Source organism: Cylas formicarius, unplaced genomic scaffold, assembly GCF_029955315.1.
Source record: "Cylas formicarius isolate icCylForm1 unplaced genomic scaffold, icCylForm1.1 PGA_scaffold_6__28_contigs__length_40554024, whole genome shotgun sequence".
NCBI lineage: Eukaryota > Metazoa > Arthropoda > Insecta > Coleoptera > Brentidae > Cylas > Cylas formicarius.
Window position 1 is genome coordinate 36277428 of NW_026844347.1, and position 18349 is coordinate 36295776.

General features: G+C 35.1%; 5 protein-coding genes across 10 annotated transcripts; 3 read left to right on the plus strand and 2 right to left on the minus strand.

Annotated features, from left to right (window-relative positions):
• The first annotated feature begins 2365 nt into the window (after positions 1-2365).
• LOC132703276 (mediator of RNA polymerase II transcription subunit 9-like) lies at positions 2366-3251 on the plus strand. 2 transcript variants are annotated; one of them, XM_060672428.1, is made up of 3 exons: positions 2366-2542; positions 2677-2782; positions 2844-3127. In XM_060672428.1, exons 1-3 carry the CDS (start codon positions 2487-2489, stop codon positions 2982-2984), a joined length of 303 nt encoding a protein of 100 aa, XP_060528411.1. In that variant the 5' UTR covers positions 2366-2486; the 3' UTR covers positions 2985-3127. The 2 variants fall into 2 exon arrangements, with proteins under 2 accessions (XP_060528411.1, XP_060528412.1); XM_060672429.1 differs by having other exon boundaries at positions 2488-2626; positions 2844-3251.
• An 18-nt stretch (positions 3252-3269) lies between these two features.
• LOC132703275 (protein YIPF3-like) lies at positions 3270-3949 on the plus strand. The gene has a single exon (XM_060672427.1). It carries the CDS (start codon positions 3270-3272, stop codon positions 3888-3890), a length of 621 nt encoding a protein of 206 aa, XP_060528410.1. The 3' UTR covers positions 3891-3949.
• A 1057-nt stretch (positions 3950-5006) lies between these two features.
• Positions 5007-7386, minus strand: LOC132703239 (protein Star). Of its 3 annotated transcripts, none has more exons than XM_060672382.1 (5): positions 7114-7386; positions 6737-6951; positions 6462-6661; positions 5792-6169; positions 5007-5624 (listed from the first exon to the last, which is right to left on the minus strand). In XM_060672382.1, the coding sequence occupies exons 2-5, from the start codon at positions 6921-6923 to the stop codon at positions 5451-5453; spliced, it is 939 nt and encodes a 312-aa protein (XP_060528365.1). In that variant the 5' UTR covers positions 6924-6951; positions 7114-7386; the 3' UTR covers positions 5007-5450. The 3 variants fall into 3 exon arrangements, with proteins under 3 accessions (XP_060528365.1, XP_060528366.1, XP_060528367.1); XM_060672383.1 differs by having other exon boundaries at positions 7257-7378; XM_060672384.1 differs by having other exon boundaries at positions 7082-7378.
• A 1652-nt stretch (positions 7387-9038) lies between these two features.
• LOC132703359 (zinc finger protein 142-like) lies at positions 9039-16221 on the minus strand. Of its 3 annotated transcripts, none has more exons than XM_060672569.1 (7): positions 15967-16221; positions 15235-15524; positions 14711-15181; positions 14244-14357; positions 13812-13973; positions 11525-12079; positions 9039-9786 (listed from the first exon to the last, which is right to left on the minus strand). In XM_060672569.1, the coding sequence occupies exons 2-7, from the start codon at positions 15462-15464 to the stop codon at positions 9165-9167; spliced, it is 2154 nt and encodes a 717-aa protein (XP_060528552.1). In that variant the 5' UTR covers positions 15465-15524; positions 15967-16221; the 3' UTR covers positions 9039-9164. The 3 variants fall into 3 exon arrangements, with proteins under 3 accessions (XP_060528552.1, XP_060528555.1, XP_060528556.1); XM_060672572.1 differs by having other exon boundaries at positions 15952-16213; XM_060672573.1 differs by having other exon boundaries at positions 16148-16165.
• A 298-nt stretch (positions 16222-16519) lies between these two features.
• Positions 16520-17954, plus strand: LOC132703360 (large ribosomal subunit protein uL16). Its single transcript, XM_060672574.1, has 4 exons — positions 16520-16633; positions 16763-16791; positions 16845-17150; positions 17595-17954. Exons 2-4 carry the CDS (start codon positions 16769-16771, stop codon positions 17923-17925), a joined length of 660 nt encoding a protein of 219 aa, XP_060528557.1. The 5' UTR covers positions 16520-16633; positions 16763-16768; the 3' UTR covers positions 17926-17954.
• Positions 17955-18349: the final 395 nt, after the last annotated feature.

The following is an 18349-nucleotide window of genomic DNA, read 5'->3' on the forward strand; positions in this document are numbered from 1 at the left end:
CCTGATTATAATTATTTAATAACCACACCAACTGCTCATCTAAGGGGTTCATTGCGCATTTCTTAAGAAGGAATCATTTTTATTGAATATTGGATTGAACAACAGACGACGGAACTTTGAAGGTTCATAGAATGTAGAAATTAAACAACACAGCGAAAATTTCTTGCGTTTGCTTCCAGACAGATTCAGACGTTTGGCTCGTGTTTCCGCGGTCGCAATTGCCACCATCAATTATTACTAATAATGTTTATATGCGAGGTGATAATTTCTTCGTAATTCAGCGCGTCTAATTGTTTGTTTCTTCGTTATAAATTATGTCGATCGTTTTAAATACCAGGAAACGTATAATTGTATATCGAAGCAAGCGAAGTTCATCTTTTTTTTTTTGATAATTTCGTTGTTTTTTTTTTTCGGCAAATGACGTCCCCAACTATATTATTTATGAATTTAATGGCGCGTTACGTTTTGCGAGAATCGCGCGTAAGTAAAACAATTGCAAACCATAAAGCGTCAATTGTGTCGGACGGTGGAACCGAACTCATAAATTAATTCAAAATAATTAGGGTTCCAGTAATTATACAGCGTGTTGCGTTATTAATGAGACATGTCGAGTTCAAATGGACCAAAATATGTCGTATCCGAATGTAGGTGTGAAATTTCACATACTTTCCGGGTACAGTGGTACCAATTACTGGGCCTAACTGGCATATAGAGTTTAGTCCAAGAAACAGTATATTTCAGGAGGATTGAATGGTGAGGAGCATTTTGTACAGATCTAACTAGATCTTCTTTTTTATTGCAGTACTTGAGCCCATTAACCAGGTACATGGAACATAGAAGAGATTAGAAGTCTCTCAATTTTTTATTTCTCGTTTGGGATGTCCGGCAGTTAATTATAATCAATAGAAATAATTTTCAAGTTTGCTTGTTTATGCTTCTGTTTGTCCGATCTCAAATGTTGCCAACTAAATACACCCGGAAATATTCTATGACTATATCAAGGAAATCATAAGGTTGATATGTTAAAAAAAACTGCGAATCAACATTCTAACACTTTTTCTGCATGACGCGTACAACGCGATGTGCCCGGTCATAATGACTCCCTTGAATGTGGCGCAATTAATATAAAAAGTTACAATTAATGTCGACCATAATTTGCAATAATTTACAAAAAGAATGGCTACGCAAGCAGGAATTGAATTAGGCATCAGTTTACTTTTTTTGCATTCAATTCCGTGGAAGTCTGGGAATCCCTTCCATGACAAGCGCCTCTGTCAAGTTTTTTTTCGGTGTAGTACAATTTTTTAATTTTCAAACAACGTCCCAAAATAGACAAAATTTAACTTTTGGTTAAATTTTTTCGCCAAGTCCGAACATTTGTGCATTGCACAAGTGAAATTCAGTGTCACAAGTGAAAGAACTTTTGCCGTACGACCTTGGCTCGATTTTCGCCATTATTATTCCACATAATATCGGAATACGCGTGTTCTCAGTGGTTTTCGGTTATATAATCTTATAACCTACTTTTGGGTATTTTCAAGTTTCTCTCGCGCGCTGACTTGCTACGCGGCTTTATTGTGCTAGGTTAGGGATTTCTTTTTGTCTCAGAGAACGGAGTTTTGGTTAGTTTAGTTAGATACGCTCATAGTCTGAAATAGAGATAGTAAAAAATCAAAATAAACTTAACATTTCAGCAGTAAATATTTTTGACAAACGTACAACATGGGATAGTTCTGAATGCACAGAAGTCCTTATGCAACGCAATATACATGCAAATAAATTTTGCTTATTTCATTGCAATAGAATCTAAACAGACAATTGCATCAGAGCCATTACAAAGTATTTTAAATTCAAATTATTAAAATTTTAGGTTAGTAAAGATAAACTTCTAATATTGGTGTGCTGTGTTTAATTTTGTAGTGAACAATAAACTTATATTCGTCTCAGATGTATTGATATCGATCTAAACTGAGTATTGGTGTTTTGTAAGTTTTGCGTACGTTTTGGAGGTATAAGTGTTGCCAGTTGATTGGAGGCGGGATAGGCTCGATGCATATAGCTACTAGAGATATAGAGACCCTGCCTAATGCCGATAATATAGAAACTTATGAAGCAACTGTGAAAAACAAAAGGAATTTCACTATAGCATGCGCATGCGTAAAATTACAACCTCGTTTTTAACCAATTTACTTTTTTTTACTTTGACGGCAAGCAAAAATTGCCTAATTTGCTTGTTGATAGTTAAAAAACTGAGCAGCTGTCCCAGTAAAGATCCGAAAAAAAAACGTTATATCTGCGTCGATCTGTGACCGGAATGAAAATTTTCCTCGTCAATGAGCTATTGTCCGCGGTAAAATGCACGCGTCAAAGCAAAAAGAAGAAGTGTTCTGTGCATGTAACCAGTTTGGAAGGTGGTTTCCAAAGTCCAAATTGTTTTATTTTTAGTGTAAATTGTAAGTGTTCAGATTTTATATGTGCGATATGAGATGGAATCGGATTTAAATATCGAAATATTACCCGTAGTCTATGAAATTATCCGCAGGTTGGTATGGGTTAGGTTTTGTTTTCCTTTTTAAAAATAGAAAATTTGACGGAACGTTTTTACAAACTGTCTGATTTGAATTGCGTAAGTGATAAATTTTATGACAACTATTTATTTAACATATTTTATTTCAGTGTGGAAAAGGATCATCACGATAACACAGCTAAAACCAGAGAGTCACAAGATTGCGCCCAGAAGGTTTTGGAGCTTCAGAGGCGACTGGATCAGGCCAGGGCTGATGTACATATTTTCTTGATTAATATTTTAATATTAAGTTTACGTTGTATTTGATTTTTTGTAGATTCGGCTACTCCCGGGCATTGAGTTTAGCAAAGAACAGCAACTGAATCATTTAGAAGCGCTTAAAACACAATTAAAGTTGAAACAAGAGCTCTTGCAAAAGTACCGATACATGTACCCCTTTGAATTCCAGAAACCTTAAAGTAGGATGGTATTTAGATTTTTAATAAGATACTTGGCAAATAATGAGCACCTAGTTCAAAAACTCAGTGAGTCTTATCCCATGCGCAGGGCCGCTCAACTTGTGGTGCGCGTAATGTTTCATGGCAAAAATTTTATTGAAGAGAACCGTTTGCACGAAAAGCTAACGCCGGAACAGTTCAAAACCCTTATGAGAGATATCGCGGAGAACTTCCAGAAACAGATAAAGCAAACTCAAGAGAATTTGCAAAGGAAAATGAAACAATAGACTAAAATAAACCAGGAAATGTCAAATTCTATAATTTTTATAGGGTCCCACGATAATTACCGGAACAGGCCTTCATTAAAACAGTTCTATCATGTAAATTTGTTCGCAGTGCCTCCTCGTGAAATCCTGTTTCGGATATTCGCGTCTTTTGTGCCGCCGTTGTTAAAAAAATATCGAAAAGTATATGTCGACTTTTTAGGACCAATTTTAGCTTTGGTACTTTTGACCTGTTTGCTCCTTTACGGTCATTCTCTTAAGCAATTTAATGAACACGGTTCTCCGATACAGTTGGTACTGGTTTTCTCGACGTTGATGCCAATTCTATGTTTCGTATCATTGAAACTGGGCAGATCGACAATCGACATTTATGAAACAGTATCACTAGTTGGATATAGTCTCTATGGCCATATACTTACCTTACTTGTATCTTTTCTGTTTTATCAAGAGCATAGTAACATTTTTTTCTGGTGCTTAACGTTCTTCGGCGGCTCCAGTACTTTGAGGTTAGTTCTGGTGTGTTTCGGAACCATCCCGGTACCAGCGATGCGGTTTTTGATTTGCAGCACGATATCGTTGGCAAATATTTTGTTTTTGATTTATTTACATTACGCCTTTATGCACCAGCCCACTGTTTTATAATGCGCACGTGTAGTCGCATAGGATTTGAAGACATAAATTAAACTCAGTGTTTGGCGAAATGTATTTTATTTATTTCCCGCTAATGGTGCGCATCTATTTCTTTTTTTAATTTAACGCAGAAAACACTCCCATGAAAATCAAACTCATTGACTATCTGTCAATGGCCAGGTCGGTTGATAAATGCCGCAAGGTGATTGGCCAAAAGTGAGATTTTAAATATCGTGTATGCCCAAAATGTTTTTCAAAGTTCTATTTCTCTAGTAGATCTGTGAATATTCAAAGCAGGCAATGACCTTAGAGCCATTATGCAGTATTTTCATTTTTCTTTGTTATTGCAACGAGCTCACGTCTTTTTTTGAGGCGACTACCCAATTTAACAAACTTTCTAAAGGTCCTTTTCCTGACGTCACAATACGCAGGTGCGAATCAAATGCAAACAAACAACGCCAAGTAGAGTTGGCAGGTGTAACGCCTTTAGGTCAGTAAAATAAATTCGCATATTGGTGTTCTGTGATTGTCTTTACTTTGAAAGATATCACCCAAAATAATGTTTATTTCATATAAATTTGAATATCGATATATTTTTGTTTGTTTTCCTTTTAGAAATAGAAAATTTGACGAAACGTTTTTACAAACTGTCTAATCCGACTTGCGCAAGTTTTATTTAGACCACAACGCAAATTTCTTAACTTTTTTTATTCAGTGATGATAATGACACGAGATTGCACCCAGAAAGTTTCATTTATTTTCCGCTTATGCGCGCGCCTGTTTTCTTTTAATTTAGTGCGAAACACAACATCGAGCTATGACCGTTTATGACAAACCAACTTTTGCTCTTATTCCCCCTAAATACAATGAATGACGTACTGCGTCCTATAATTCAAAGTTTGATTTATTAGGATTTATGACCGATATTCCGGCGTTTCATGCGACCTGATAATCTACTGCGGCAAGTTTGATATTAGTTACATAAAAAAAAAGCAGAAATATCTTTCACGCAAAATATATATGGCATGAAAAAAAACCAAAAGCTAATCGAACCGCTAATGAGCAAAAATTTTTAAACTATTTTGAGATTACATGACTCATTTTCGTTCCAAACAGAAAACGCAAAAATTAGGAAAATGTTTATTTATTAATGTTCATAAAAAAATAATATTACAAAGGTCGAAATAAAAAATAGATACTAGGAGGCTTGATGCAAGTAATAACAAATATCGGGAATGTAATTGCTAACGTTTACATTTGGACCTACACGCTAGCTACACAAGGCACTAAATATAAATAACGACGCTCTACTAGAGCCCTAAACATTTTCGTATATACGATTTTAATTGGGGAATTGGTGGTGGTATATTTTTTTGAATAATATGGCTTCAAAAAAAAAAAAACCAAAAACGATACACTGCTGAAAACGTTCAAGTAAAAGGTTTAGGAATGATTCTTTGTTCGAAGCTTTTAAACTAATAAGTCTCAATGTTTTTTAATAATAATTGAACGGTGCGGTTACAATGCAAACTTTGCGCGACTCAGTCTTTCTAGCACTTTCAGTTGCTTACATTAAATCTTCACCCTATTGATCATGTAAATATAAGTGTTATTAAAAGTGTCCATCAACGTAAACTGCTTTGTGGACAAAAACTTCTTTATTGTACTCTTTTCCGAATCGTTGGTCAACAAATGCACACCTATGACTTCAATTTTCACCCTATCGAATGGAATAGTCTCCAAAACCTGCAAAGCCATCAAGTAATTTTTTTCTTCTTCAGTGACGTAACAATACAGTAAATAAATAGCCTAATGTTGCAGGGGATAGGTTAGGTTTTATTGCTATTTATGAGAATTTAATGATTTGAGGTTAGAACTAATTATTCCATTCCTGTCAGAAAGTCTTTACTAACCTGAAGTTCAGTACCCTCAGACTGCAAACTAAAGTAATCCACCGATGTAACGTTCATTGCGAGCAATAAAGAGTAGATGGGGAAGCATTTGACTCGTGTCACGAGCCAGTCGGGATCCTCGAGACTGTTCGAATAGACGCTGTTAATTTTTACACCGTCAGTCTCTTGATGTAAGGTCACTTCTCTCGGATAAGGCATCGGACTTAAACAAGCATGAACCGCTTGCGATCTCACTCGGTTGTGCCTTCTCAGATTGAAATAGTGACGAGGATCTGGCTGGATTAGGAGCCCCTTCCAGTTGTATTTGCGCTCGAGAGCTTCTGTTTTAGACGTTTTACCGTCGCTATAAGCGCCGGCTTCCACGAATACGCCGTCTTTCTAGTATCAACGGAAATAATGGTAAAAACTAACCCAAACTAACCAATATCAAGATTCACATAGATGGAATGGCCATGTTATCAGATCTTTGGCAATTAACATATGACATTCTTACAAGTATTTTTCTATGCTCACGCAAAAGAAATATAATGCAAGTTGCAACATAAAAAATAAGTTAAGGTCTGCTAATAAATCAACAGAATGACAAAATAATCAGATATTCATAATTCCAAACATTTGGGCAGACTTCATTTCTAAGACATAAAACACTACACAGTATTCATTCACTTACCTTATTATTAAGCAATTTTAGGACATATTCAGTATCATATGAGATTCCAGTTTGAGGCTGCAGGGGCTTGTGATGGGGCTCTATGGCCGGAGAAAGGGCAACTTGCTTCAAATAAACAATAAGTTGTGGATCATCTTGTGCTATATCATTTAGTTCTATGTCTTTGTTCAAATTTAACGTAAATTGGTAGTGTTTCATGGCTAAAAACGTTTTGAATTATTAAAAAGCGTCCTTGGGCAAAAAACACGTTATGTTGGCAGTGAAATGTTGTTTACCTGTATTATCCATGTAGAGTATTAGGACGGTCATCACAGTTGCAAAGGCCACAAAAAACCCAGCAATGGGTAAAAGTTTTTTGGATATTGGAGGTAAAGGTTCAGGTTCCCTTTTAACAGGTGAAGGAGGTAGATCTGGGACACATCTGTTGTGGTGTATAGTTTGAGGTTCGCCATTTACCGTCATTTTGTCACCCAAGAGGTGTTAAAAATTTCTAAATTAAAAAGAAAAATGAAAAATTTCGTTTTTGGTTAATTAAAAAGTTTTTTCAAAAGAAGTATATCAAACAATAATAAGGGTCATAAAATACAAAATAACGAACTACTTACTTAAACACAACTTACCTATTTAATTGTTTTAATAAAACTGAACTTACCAATCGCAAAATGGCTTTTAAAAACACTTGCCCTCAAGCAAACCTTCTGTACATAATTCCGAGACCCTACCTACTTAGGTATGCAAATATACCAAAACCGAAAGGAAGTACAGCAAACAAAAGGCTAGTTTGTCATTTCATACCTTCTTTTACCTGCACGAACGGGCCAGGTGTATGAAGCCGTCCATAAGGTTCAATGCTTTCTCGCCTTATTTTTAAAGACTAGCAATTCACGCCCTTATGGCCCTGGGTTTTTAAATAAGTCATAAAGTCTAGGTTAGAGTTTGCCATTGTTGCCACTACTTAGAATTTTCGTAAAAATTGGCTGAACAACTCTACAAGCTGTTAAAATAGCATTTGTAAATTAACACTGAATATTGTTTTAAATCGGCCTTAATGTAGTGCACTGTTTTTTTAATTTTTTTTTCATAGAAAAAGTAATGTTTTGATGTGACAAAGGCCACATATAAATTCACTTGGCAACAGTGGGGTCCCAAGTAACTTGAAGTACGGGTGGATTCGGCGTAAATATTTCATTGCAAGTGAGGTTGGTTCCTTTGGAATACAAGGAGAAAGGTGTTATGAGTTAAATTAGAGACTTTGTGTAAACACAATATATAAATAAGGACAAAAGTTCATACAAACTTATGTCCACAATGCTTGGTTTCTCGTTTTATTTATTTTAAAAAATCTAGATTTTCCTTTAAAACTTAGTAGGTGGGTATTGCCACTTAAAAACAAATTTATAGCATACATAACTTGTTTTTGTGTAACGAGTGGTGTTCGTCAGACCGTTTTAGTTAGCTTAAATAATAAAAAAATTGATAGGGCAATGCAATAAATTTAAATGCGTTGATCAATTCTAAACAAAAATGGTCTCTTTAGTTTTTTCGCCAAACAGACCGTTTTCAATAAAAAAAAACTTACATGTGCACCTAATATCTGCAAATTAAATTAAATTAAGAAAAATCGCGCTATTTAAAATTCGCTTTCAATTACATAACAATTAAAGAAATTAGAATGACTCAATTTTATCAATTTAATTATAATTATTATAACTACCAAATTTGAAGCAAAATCAAGAAAAGTTTTTTAGAAATAAGAAAAAACCATGTATCTCCAAAACGAAACATTTTTTGCCATAAGTTTATAAATAACTATTTTTTTATCTGCTGCTTTTATTCGTAAAATCTCTAGGCATAGCTTTGACTTGTAAAAGGAGAAAATATTGTTTCAAAAGTGTGGATGTTCTCCAAATGTATAAAAATATATTACCAAAACGTATTATGCAGAATTACAGAGGATTGAATTGAAATAATCCTCCATAAGAAAAATAATAGATTAACCAATGCTATTTTTATTTCAATATAATTTTTGTTTAAAACAAAATTCGTTTTTCCCTGAATATTTAAAACCATCTGGGCGTTTCCTGAAAAAATACTGCCAATAATGAAACTGAAAAACTGACGAACTGTCAGCTGTAATTACAGGGTGATTTGAAATTATTTTGTTCGTGGTGGCTTCAAAAGTTCGTTTATTAAATTCGAAATTATTCCTATTTTTGTTCGCGTTTGTTTAATATACATATTCCGAAAAACCATGACAACCGCAGGTTTTGGAAAACCTGGATTTCGGTTATGCATTTTTAATATAGCTTTATTTAAGGTTATATAAAATATCAACCCCCTGTCATTTCAAACATAAAATGGTTAAGCTGATTTTTTTAAATATTGCACTTCAAATTGGAAACGATCATAATTATAAAGATATGTCGTCCAAGCAAGAGAGCGCAAAAATCACAGTGGCACACATTTCGGTAAAAAAATATTTAATTGCAAAGTTTGACACTCCACGTAGCTGTGAATAAATACAAAGTTTTCAAAAAAAATATAGAAAGACATTTTTAGGGAATTAAAACGACAAAAACACTATAAACAAATTGAAGAGGAAAAATATTATGTGACAAAGACCACCAAAGAAGACCAAACGAGCGAATAACGTAATATATTTAAAAGTCTCATTATACAATTTAAAAAAAGTCCCCCTCGCGTTCACGCCCCCTTGTTCGCCTTGTTGCTGCATTTCTCGAGTATATGCGTGAAGTTGTGAGCAATCAGCTCAAACTGCCGCTCCGTTCGGAAGTTACACTTCAAACACTTCAAAACGTTCTCCTCCCCGTCGGGTGTCGACCCGTCGTGTACCTTCTTATGTTTTTGCATGTGATTTTTAAATATCGTCTCGAAACTGCACCTGTCGCAACTGTATATCTTCACCTCGTCGACGTTCTTGTGTTTCGACGAATGCACCTCCATCAACGCGGCATCTTTACACGTGAAACCGCAAATGTCGCACTCTAACGTTTCGCCGGACCCGCCCCTTTTCGTTTTGTGCTTGAACGTGTAATGCCTGCGCATCGAGATGTGATTCACGGTGTCGTACGGACATTTCGAGCACTTGTACACTTTGGCGAGTACCTTTTTGTGGTGCTTGAAATTGTGCTTGTTGAATCTCAGCCGGTCGATCGTCGCGTAATCGCAATGCTCGCATTTATACCGCGTCCGTTTCAATATAACGCGCGTCGCTTCTTTTTTAATTTCCGCGACGTTGCCGCCTCTTTTGGCGATGTTGCGTTTTTTCTTCGCGTCCCTGAGGTACTGCATTTCCGCCAGTCGCCTGTAAGAAAACTTGGATGTGTTCCAGCGGCTTTTGAGATTGCTTATAGGATAAACGCTTGCCGTACGTCGGGTGTGTAATAAATAAGAGACTTTAATGAGGTTGACGTGACTTTTTCAAAGAAACTTTCACAGGCCACTGTAATACTTTTTATAAAAGTTGCTGACGTTTCGTTAATCATCCTGTTGGCTTCTTCAGAGCTTGACTGAAACTGGCTCGCATTTTAGTCTGCCTTTATATTGTTTGAGAGCGGCGGAGCTAAATGTGGGGCATAAACAGCATCTCGGATGACTGATTCCCATATTGGTGAGTCGTGGTAATGATTGTTACGTTGCTTATAGATTTCTATAGACTATAGCAATGAAACCAAAAGCAATCCCACATTTGCCACTGTTGTCCCTTCCTTATATTCAAAACATCGCCGACCACATATTAAAAGTTCTAAAGAAATATAACGCCAAAACCAGATTCACCACTTGTCTAAAAATCTCTCAACAATTTGAGATACCAGGAGTTTACAGCATTCCATGCATATGCGGCAAAGAGTACATTGGAGAGATTGGATGAAAATATCAACTAGGCTCAAAGAACATGAAAGAGCCTTAAGACTAAGCAAAATAAACTCATCAGCACAATCACGAAACCGGTCATAAAATTTGATTCCATAAAACTAAAATTCTTGCATGTAATCATTTGTTTTACCAACGAAAAATCCGAGAGTCTATAGACATCTATAAATAACCTAACAATCTTAACCGCGACTCAGGTCTCTACCTGTCACCAATATGGGAATCAGTCATCCGAGAGGGTGTTTATATCCTTCATTTAGCTCCTCCGCCCTCAAACAATATATAAGCAGGTACAGAGTAAAATACGAGCCAGTTTCAGTCAAGCTTCGAAGAAACCGACTGAATGATTTGCGGGATGAGTCAACAAAAACCGGCGCAGAAGGAATACAGAAGTTTTATAAAAAGTGTTTAACGTGGTTACACTGAGCAGTTTGTTGCCGAGTTAAATAATTTACTTCTCAATTGTAAGTAAGGTATAGTCTAATTAGGGACATATCGCTCTTGGAAAAATAGAGCCGCTACAAAATTTGTATATTAAATGTCTCGTGTACTACATAGTAGGTAAAGTAATGTATAGGGTGGTCAATTTAAGACCCTCCTATATATTATCTCAAGTACGGTACTGAAGAAAAAAAGTTAAAAACAAAAAGCGTTTGACCCTAAGTATACATTTTATTTATACTTGCATTACTTGTTGATTTTATATTTTATTTAAGTAATTTATGTTAAGAAAAAATTGAATAGAATATTATATAAGTTTAATCAGATTTAAAGTAAAATACACGGATTATTTCACCCGACAAAGTGACTTCCTTTGCAACAAGAAGTTTAAGTATACTAAATGCCAAAGAAATTCTACTATCAAATGTTAAGGCACAAAAAATTTAAATATAAGTAAAAAAGCTCCTTCGAGAACACTGTTTCTACTTGGTGCAAGAGTACATGGATCCCACAATCATGATAGAGTATGCTAATAGTCTCGTGTATGGCACTGTCACTCTTTTACATTTCACATTTTCTATATTTTTATCTGTACATCACTTGCACAGTTGTATTATTTTTTTAAGGAAAAAGTGGTCAATAAAGGATCCATCTCTCTATCGTTACACTGTACAAATTTGTTGGTGAACCAATTTGTAGCAGTCTACCTACATATAACCCTTGGTTACCTTTTCAACATGAGTTGCTGCACGAAATTATGCACTTCGACGTAGTGATCGGTCAAGCTGTCCTCGGACGACGTCTCATACTTGCAGTAGCCGCAAAATATCCTGTCGGTCGCGACCGACGACAAGTGGGCGTTCCCAGAGTGCTCCAAAAGAGTCTCTTTTTCCATGCACAAGTAGTCGCACAGGCCGCACATGAACACCGGCGTCTCCAGATTGCTGTCGTGCAACGCGACGTGCTCCTTTAGAGCGGTGGTCGTATGGGCCTGGTACTTGCACAGTTCACACTTGAGATCCTTTTCCAGATGCGACTTCATGTGACGTGAGACGTCGCATCGAATCTTGGTCGAGAACAGACATTTTGGGCATTTGAAATACACGGGCTTGGTGTGATTCAGGAACGTTTCGTTGGAAGGTGTCTTAAAGGAGCAATGATATTTGCACTGGTACCAATTTTCCTGGCTTAAATTGTCCTCGCCCTTTATCGGCAAGGTAGTTCGGTCGCTACCTGATGGCGGTTGCGTGACGCGCGAAACGTCGGTGTCGATCTGTGGTACCCTAGAAATGTAGGTAAAACTTAAAAACTGGCCGTCGAGCCGTGGAATATAAAAAAGGAGTCAGGAAATATGTCCCAACACAGAACCTAAAATAATGGCTAACCAAAATAATTGCAAATTAAAAATAACGACGCCTCGTGACGTCAACGAACGTATTAATTTGCGGCTCTGTTCTGTTCATAAACATCGTATCATATATCGTTAAAACGTGTTAACGTATTTAAAGATCCAGGAAACGTGGTTAAAGATATAGGAGTTATTTTGGAGCCCTATTGTTCCAATCCATATAGAGGCTAATATCACGATCTGTAAAAAACTTCAAAAAACTTAAACAAAAAAGTTCGTTCAATTTATTTATACTTTTATATATACTTATTATAAAAAGAACACCCTGTATATTAAGGCATTTGTGATATATTTTGGGATTTGCTGAAAAAGTGGTTAAAGGCAATGTTTTTCAAATGGAAACACCTCATTTTTATAATTTTATTGCCTTAAAAAATCACAATCTCAAAAAGTTGTAGATTTTGAAATAATAGCAATAAAACGTTCTTCCATTTTAACTATGCTAAATGGCTAATAATTGGCCAAGAAGGTAAGGGCGAAACATGGCAGAAAAAAATATAGAGTACTAAGGAAGTCGCACCTAATGTTTACTGTTGTTTGACAATTTTTTTTATAAATTTTATAAATAATAAATAAGTTACCACAAAAGTTTTCAAATTTGTTTAATGTCTAAAAGGGGAAAAATTTGATGAAAAAAATTTGCTGAAAAATATCCAGATGGATCCACGAAAACACTCTTTTAAAAATTAATGCAAAAATTACAAATGTAATATTAAACTATTATATAAAAGATATATATTTTTATATAATTTTTTATAATATTTTCTGATTGTGGTAAAGAAAATTTTTATTTTAGAACAACCATTTATAGACTTGAGACTCCTTTGTTGAATTAAAATAATCCTAACTATAAAGGAATAATTAAGTTAGGTGGCATAAAACTGTCAAACATTTATTTCCAGACTCACGGAAAGCCAGAATAGTGACGTTTTTGTAGTTCTCAATTGTTTGTTTTGCCATGTTTCGTAGTCATAGCAGTTTTACAATGAAAAAAAAAAACGTTGTATTGCTAATATTTTCAAATCGACAACCTTATGAAAAATCGCCATTTTTTTAACGAGAAACATAATGCCATTAAAATGGGCTTTGTTTTTGAAAAAAATGACCGGTGAAGACTAATTATCTTTCTAACTCTGCCATTATACAATGTATGAGAATATATAGCATTGTCAAAGTTGATTGTAATTCATATTAATTAATGTGCTATTAAGAAGCATATCAGCAATAGAATTTTTACAACCGCGCACTTATTATTTGATTATATTGCGCCTTTTCTTAAAATCTAAAATTTCTGTACTACTAATATTCCATTTTCTTTCATTTGTAATACTCTACTGATAATGGGCCCGCTTCAAGTGTGTGTTCTGAGTGAACTTTTTTGTTTATATAAATAAACCCATACAAAACTTACCACCCTTACCATACTTACTAAACTCTATAGGAAGAGCGCCTAAAAATAAATTAAATTAAAAAAGCAATATTAATATTAATACAACATATATCATGTAAACAATGCGACGTTGCCACTTCTCTAAAAAAGTGGCAGCATCTACATTTGAAATGGCACATCCTGACTCCTTTTTAATTTTCCCTAATAGCAACCTTACCGCGGGGCCTCCGGCATAGAGTTAATCAAATATGAGGTCTCTTTGATTATGTCACATTCCAAGGCTTGGTTTTCGTCCAATTGTTTCTGCCTAACATCCATAATGATTTCGGTTTTGCCAGTTGGGCCAGTTTGCTGATTTACCACAAATATCCGGTTTATCCTAAAAATATGTAACAAAAAAAACCCTTTTTTTTTTTAATTTGGACAACACTAAAAATATAATTACACTTTTTCATTAACCACAACAGAACAAACAATTTATTCAAGAGTTTAATTTAACATTTATATTTTTTCACATTGTATTTTTAAAATTTTTAGAAACGCCTTTACATTACTTTTATATGCTTGTCCTATTTCCCAATAAAGTGTACTATGATTAGATAAAAAAAAAGGTGTAATGGTTTAAAAAAGTTAGTTTATATTAGCTCACCTCAAAACGACTAGACTGTCTGTGAATTTAATTCTAATAATTTCTTGCTGATCTTCCATACTTGCTTCATCTTTAATCTTATGTAAAATATCTGGATCAACATCTGACGAAGACCTATAAGGAAAGAAAACCTCTTCACATCAGACTTTTTTATCACAGGTGATATTTTTTAGCATTACCAACAGTCAAAGAAATTGTCAGCTAAACAAAAATCAAAGCATAATAGAATCATTTCTAATAGATATCTAAGGTTGGCAAGTGTGTTGAGGTTTTGCATGCCAATGACAGTTTGTGGTCTATGTGCCATATGGGATGACATACGCATTCATTTAATATTTTTAAACCTAATCATAATCAATTATAAGTAATTAACATAACATGATATGCAGCCCACTGACTGACTGAATAACGAAATCTTACAATAACCTAATCATTGTTCTATAATGGAGGCAAAGAAGACACCTTACCTGTTAATTTTATCACAAGCAAATCTTATATTACTAAAAAGCATCTTGTGGCTATAAACATAGTGATCTTTCAATTTAGATTTTGAACAAGCTTTAAAATCACAATAGCTACAAGAGTAGGTGCTACTGAAGATGGTCGTCTTATGAGTCTTTAAATGCGACAACAATTGCTCCCCATCTTTACAAAAGTACCGACAAAAATCACAAAAATATGTGGGCATTTGTAGGCCATTTTCCTTTTGTAGCTTGAGTGTTGAAGAATGGTGGTGTTCGAAAATAGCACACTTCAAATTTGCTTTGAAGGGACACAATGGACAACTATAATTTATTCTCTTGATGTGTAACAAAAAATTGGTTTTGTTTTTAGTTCTGAATGGACAACGCGCACATTTCATGATAACGCCTGCCCGTTTTGTATTTTGTGCCTTTCCTAAAGTGGGTATTGTCGGTTCCGGAGAAACTCTCACTAACCTGAAACAACGCAATGTACTTTGCAAGTCAAGATATCATCATGTTAGGCATACCGTAACAGATCACTTTCATCATCATATCTTTCTGTCATTGCTTTGATATATTCGTCACTAAGCCTTTCAAGTTTCACATAGCAGGGAGTCAATAACGGATCCGAATAAATATTTGATTTAAAATTATTAGCCTCACAATTTGAGGGAGACTTCCATTGGCGGGAAAATTGTAACCCCATACCATTTTTTACGTTCATGTGGGAATTGGTTACTTTTTCAAACCCAATCATACTTCCTCACTTTTACTGTTTACAAACAATGGGACAGCATTAACTCTAGATATTAGAACGCTAAAAATAAAATAAAAACAAGCCATCAAATGGCATAGAATTAACAAAGTTATTGTTAGTTAATACTGTGCCAAGGCAATACTTAGGAAATTGTGCAAAAATTATAAGTATTTAAAGAACGACAAATTAAAAAAATTGGTAATATTCAAGAGGCATAACAATATATTCAAAATATCAGTAATTTTTATCATTTATAAATGGAGCACAAGGCAAGAATGGAATTGGGAAAAAACATAATTCTTGTTCTGTGCTTTTCTAAAGGACTTCCAATTTAGGTTATTTTAATAATGAGCAAATAATGTTATCACAAGGTAAAGGGATGGCTGGTTCAATTTAAAATTATAGACGGTCATATTGAAATTATTGAGAGAAGAGTTCAAAAAGTCCGAGTTACTGAAATATTACAATATAATACGTTTTACGCAACTTTTCGGGTACAGACCATTCGATGTTTCGTTCGTCCATGGACGCCATAATCCAATCTTGAAAACTGGATCACCCTGACACCGTGGACTTGACATTATTCACAAAACTACTTGCGTAAAAGTTTGTACACTCGAAAAACAATAGCAAACGCTAAACTTTAAGCCGGTTAAATAACAAATTCCAACGATCGAATTTACCTTTTCCTGCTCGTACATATATCTATACTGATGGCAAAGAAAATACCGGCATATATTTCGTACTCAACGCGGTGTTTTTTCAGTGGTCTTTGACATTGTTGCCTGTTTATCGCAATATTATAATAGGACGTATTACCATTTTGCCAAAAACGAATTAGAAAGACTAATTATCTGAAAAAAATTTAGTTAAGAAATAATTTTTTGCATGTAGATGACATATTCTTAAAGCTCTTTTTGTTTGGCTGTCAACCAAAATTGTGCAAAATCTATTGCAGCCATATAATTTTTGTTCATTGATTAATTTATTAATTAAATCAATCCATTTTTGTTTTTTTATTGTTAAATTATATTAATTTTTATACAAATACAATTCAATACCTGTGCCCATGGGTAAGAAGACGCTCTGTTTTTCTATGCTAAAAGAAGAAGAATCACCTAACTTCGGCCTTCTTCAATAATATTTTGTGGCTAGTGCAGGAAAGGGAGGTTTGTATTTTGTAAATATCTCATCGATCCTTTAATCATTTGTATCATTGTTTTTGCATTTTGTAATTGAAAACTTATTGTATTATGGTGTGTTAATATTTTCTGCATAAATCTTAACGATTATTTCAGGCCGAGATGGGTCGCCGCCCAGCAAGATGGTACGTGTTTTAGAGCGTTTCGACGATGTAAATCGATCTAATTTACTATTCAGTTATAGATATTGTAAGAACAAACCTTACCCCAAATCTCGGTTCTGCCGTGGTGTGCCTGATCCGAAGATTCGCATATTTGATTTAGGCAAGAAAAAGGCAACTGTAGAAGATTTCCCGTTATGCGTCCATCTAGTGTCGGACGAATACGAACAGCTTAGCTCAGAAGCGCTAGAAGCAGGCCGTATTTGCTGCAACAAATATTTAGTGAAAAACTGCGGTAAGGATCAATTCCACATCCGCATGAGGCTGCATCCTTTCCATGTTATTAGGATCAATAAGATGTTGTCCTGTGCTGGAGCTGATAGGTAAGTGCTTAATTGGTGTACATTAATTTCGTTTTGTGTTGTCCCGTCGCTAATACATATGATTTGCAATGCTGGTTTGTAAAGACAGATGGCGAGAGGGACATAGAAAATTATTCTAATTCCACAAGTACATGTGTTTTGTCATATGTAACTCACTAAAAGTAGAAAACATTTTTGCTATGTTTGATGTACAATGTACAAAATATTTATCGCCCCAGTGTTACCCGGTCTGTCTAAAATCCATGGATAACTGGGTGTCAAGTGGGGCGTACATTGAACTCCTGTATTCCACAAGCTCATTTGCTTTTCATCAAGTGCAGCTCACTAAAATGAAGGAGACACTTTCATCAATAAGAATTTCTTCAACTTTTAAATAATTTTTTGTTTTTGTGTTTTTTTTAACCAAATTTGGGCATATTTTTAATGTTATTAAATTGTCCACAGGCTCCAGACGGGAATGAGGGGTGCGTTTGGTAAGCCGCAAGGGACAGTGGCGCGCGTGCACATCGGTCAACCGATTATGAGTGTGCGATCTAGTGACCGATTCAAGGCCCAAGTGATCGAGGCCCTCCGCCGTGCAAAGTTCAAGTTTCCTGGTCGTCAGAAGATTTACGTGTCCAAGAAATGGGGCTTCACGAAATATGAGCGCGAAGTCTATGAAGATTTGAAGGGACAGGGTCGACTGGCTCCCGATGGTTGCAACGTGCAGTACAGACCTGAGCATGGGCCTCTGGCCAACTGGAAGAAAGTCCAGGAAGACCTTTTAGCTGCGTAAACAGCTTAATAAACGTTTTTTTGGTGAAATGATTTTTTTGTTCAATCCATCAGGGAATATTTGCAACTATGCAATATCCAAAGAAACGGGAAGTAATTCAAAAATATTTGACGTTATCAACTTGACCTAAAAAATTGACCAGAAAATGCATGTCTTGCGAGTGAGAATGCGTATTTTATTGCAAATTATCCAGAAAGTCTGGTTCAGATTTTTTTTACTTGCACGAAATTTCTAACCTTAAAGTGCGCCCTTCATCAATAAAACAATTATTTTTAAATTACATAAATACATTACAATCTTAAATCACGTTTAAGCAATGTAGACACAATGTAAAATATTACAATCTGTCTATTACCAAATTGCTAGAAATTTGGATTAAGTGTAAATAAATGTTTGACCGAGATCCTATGTTGATCCTCAACTG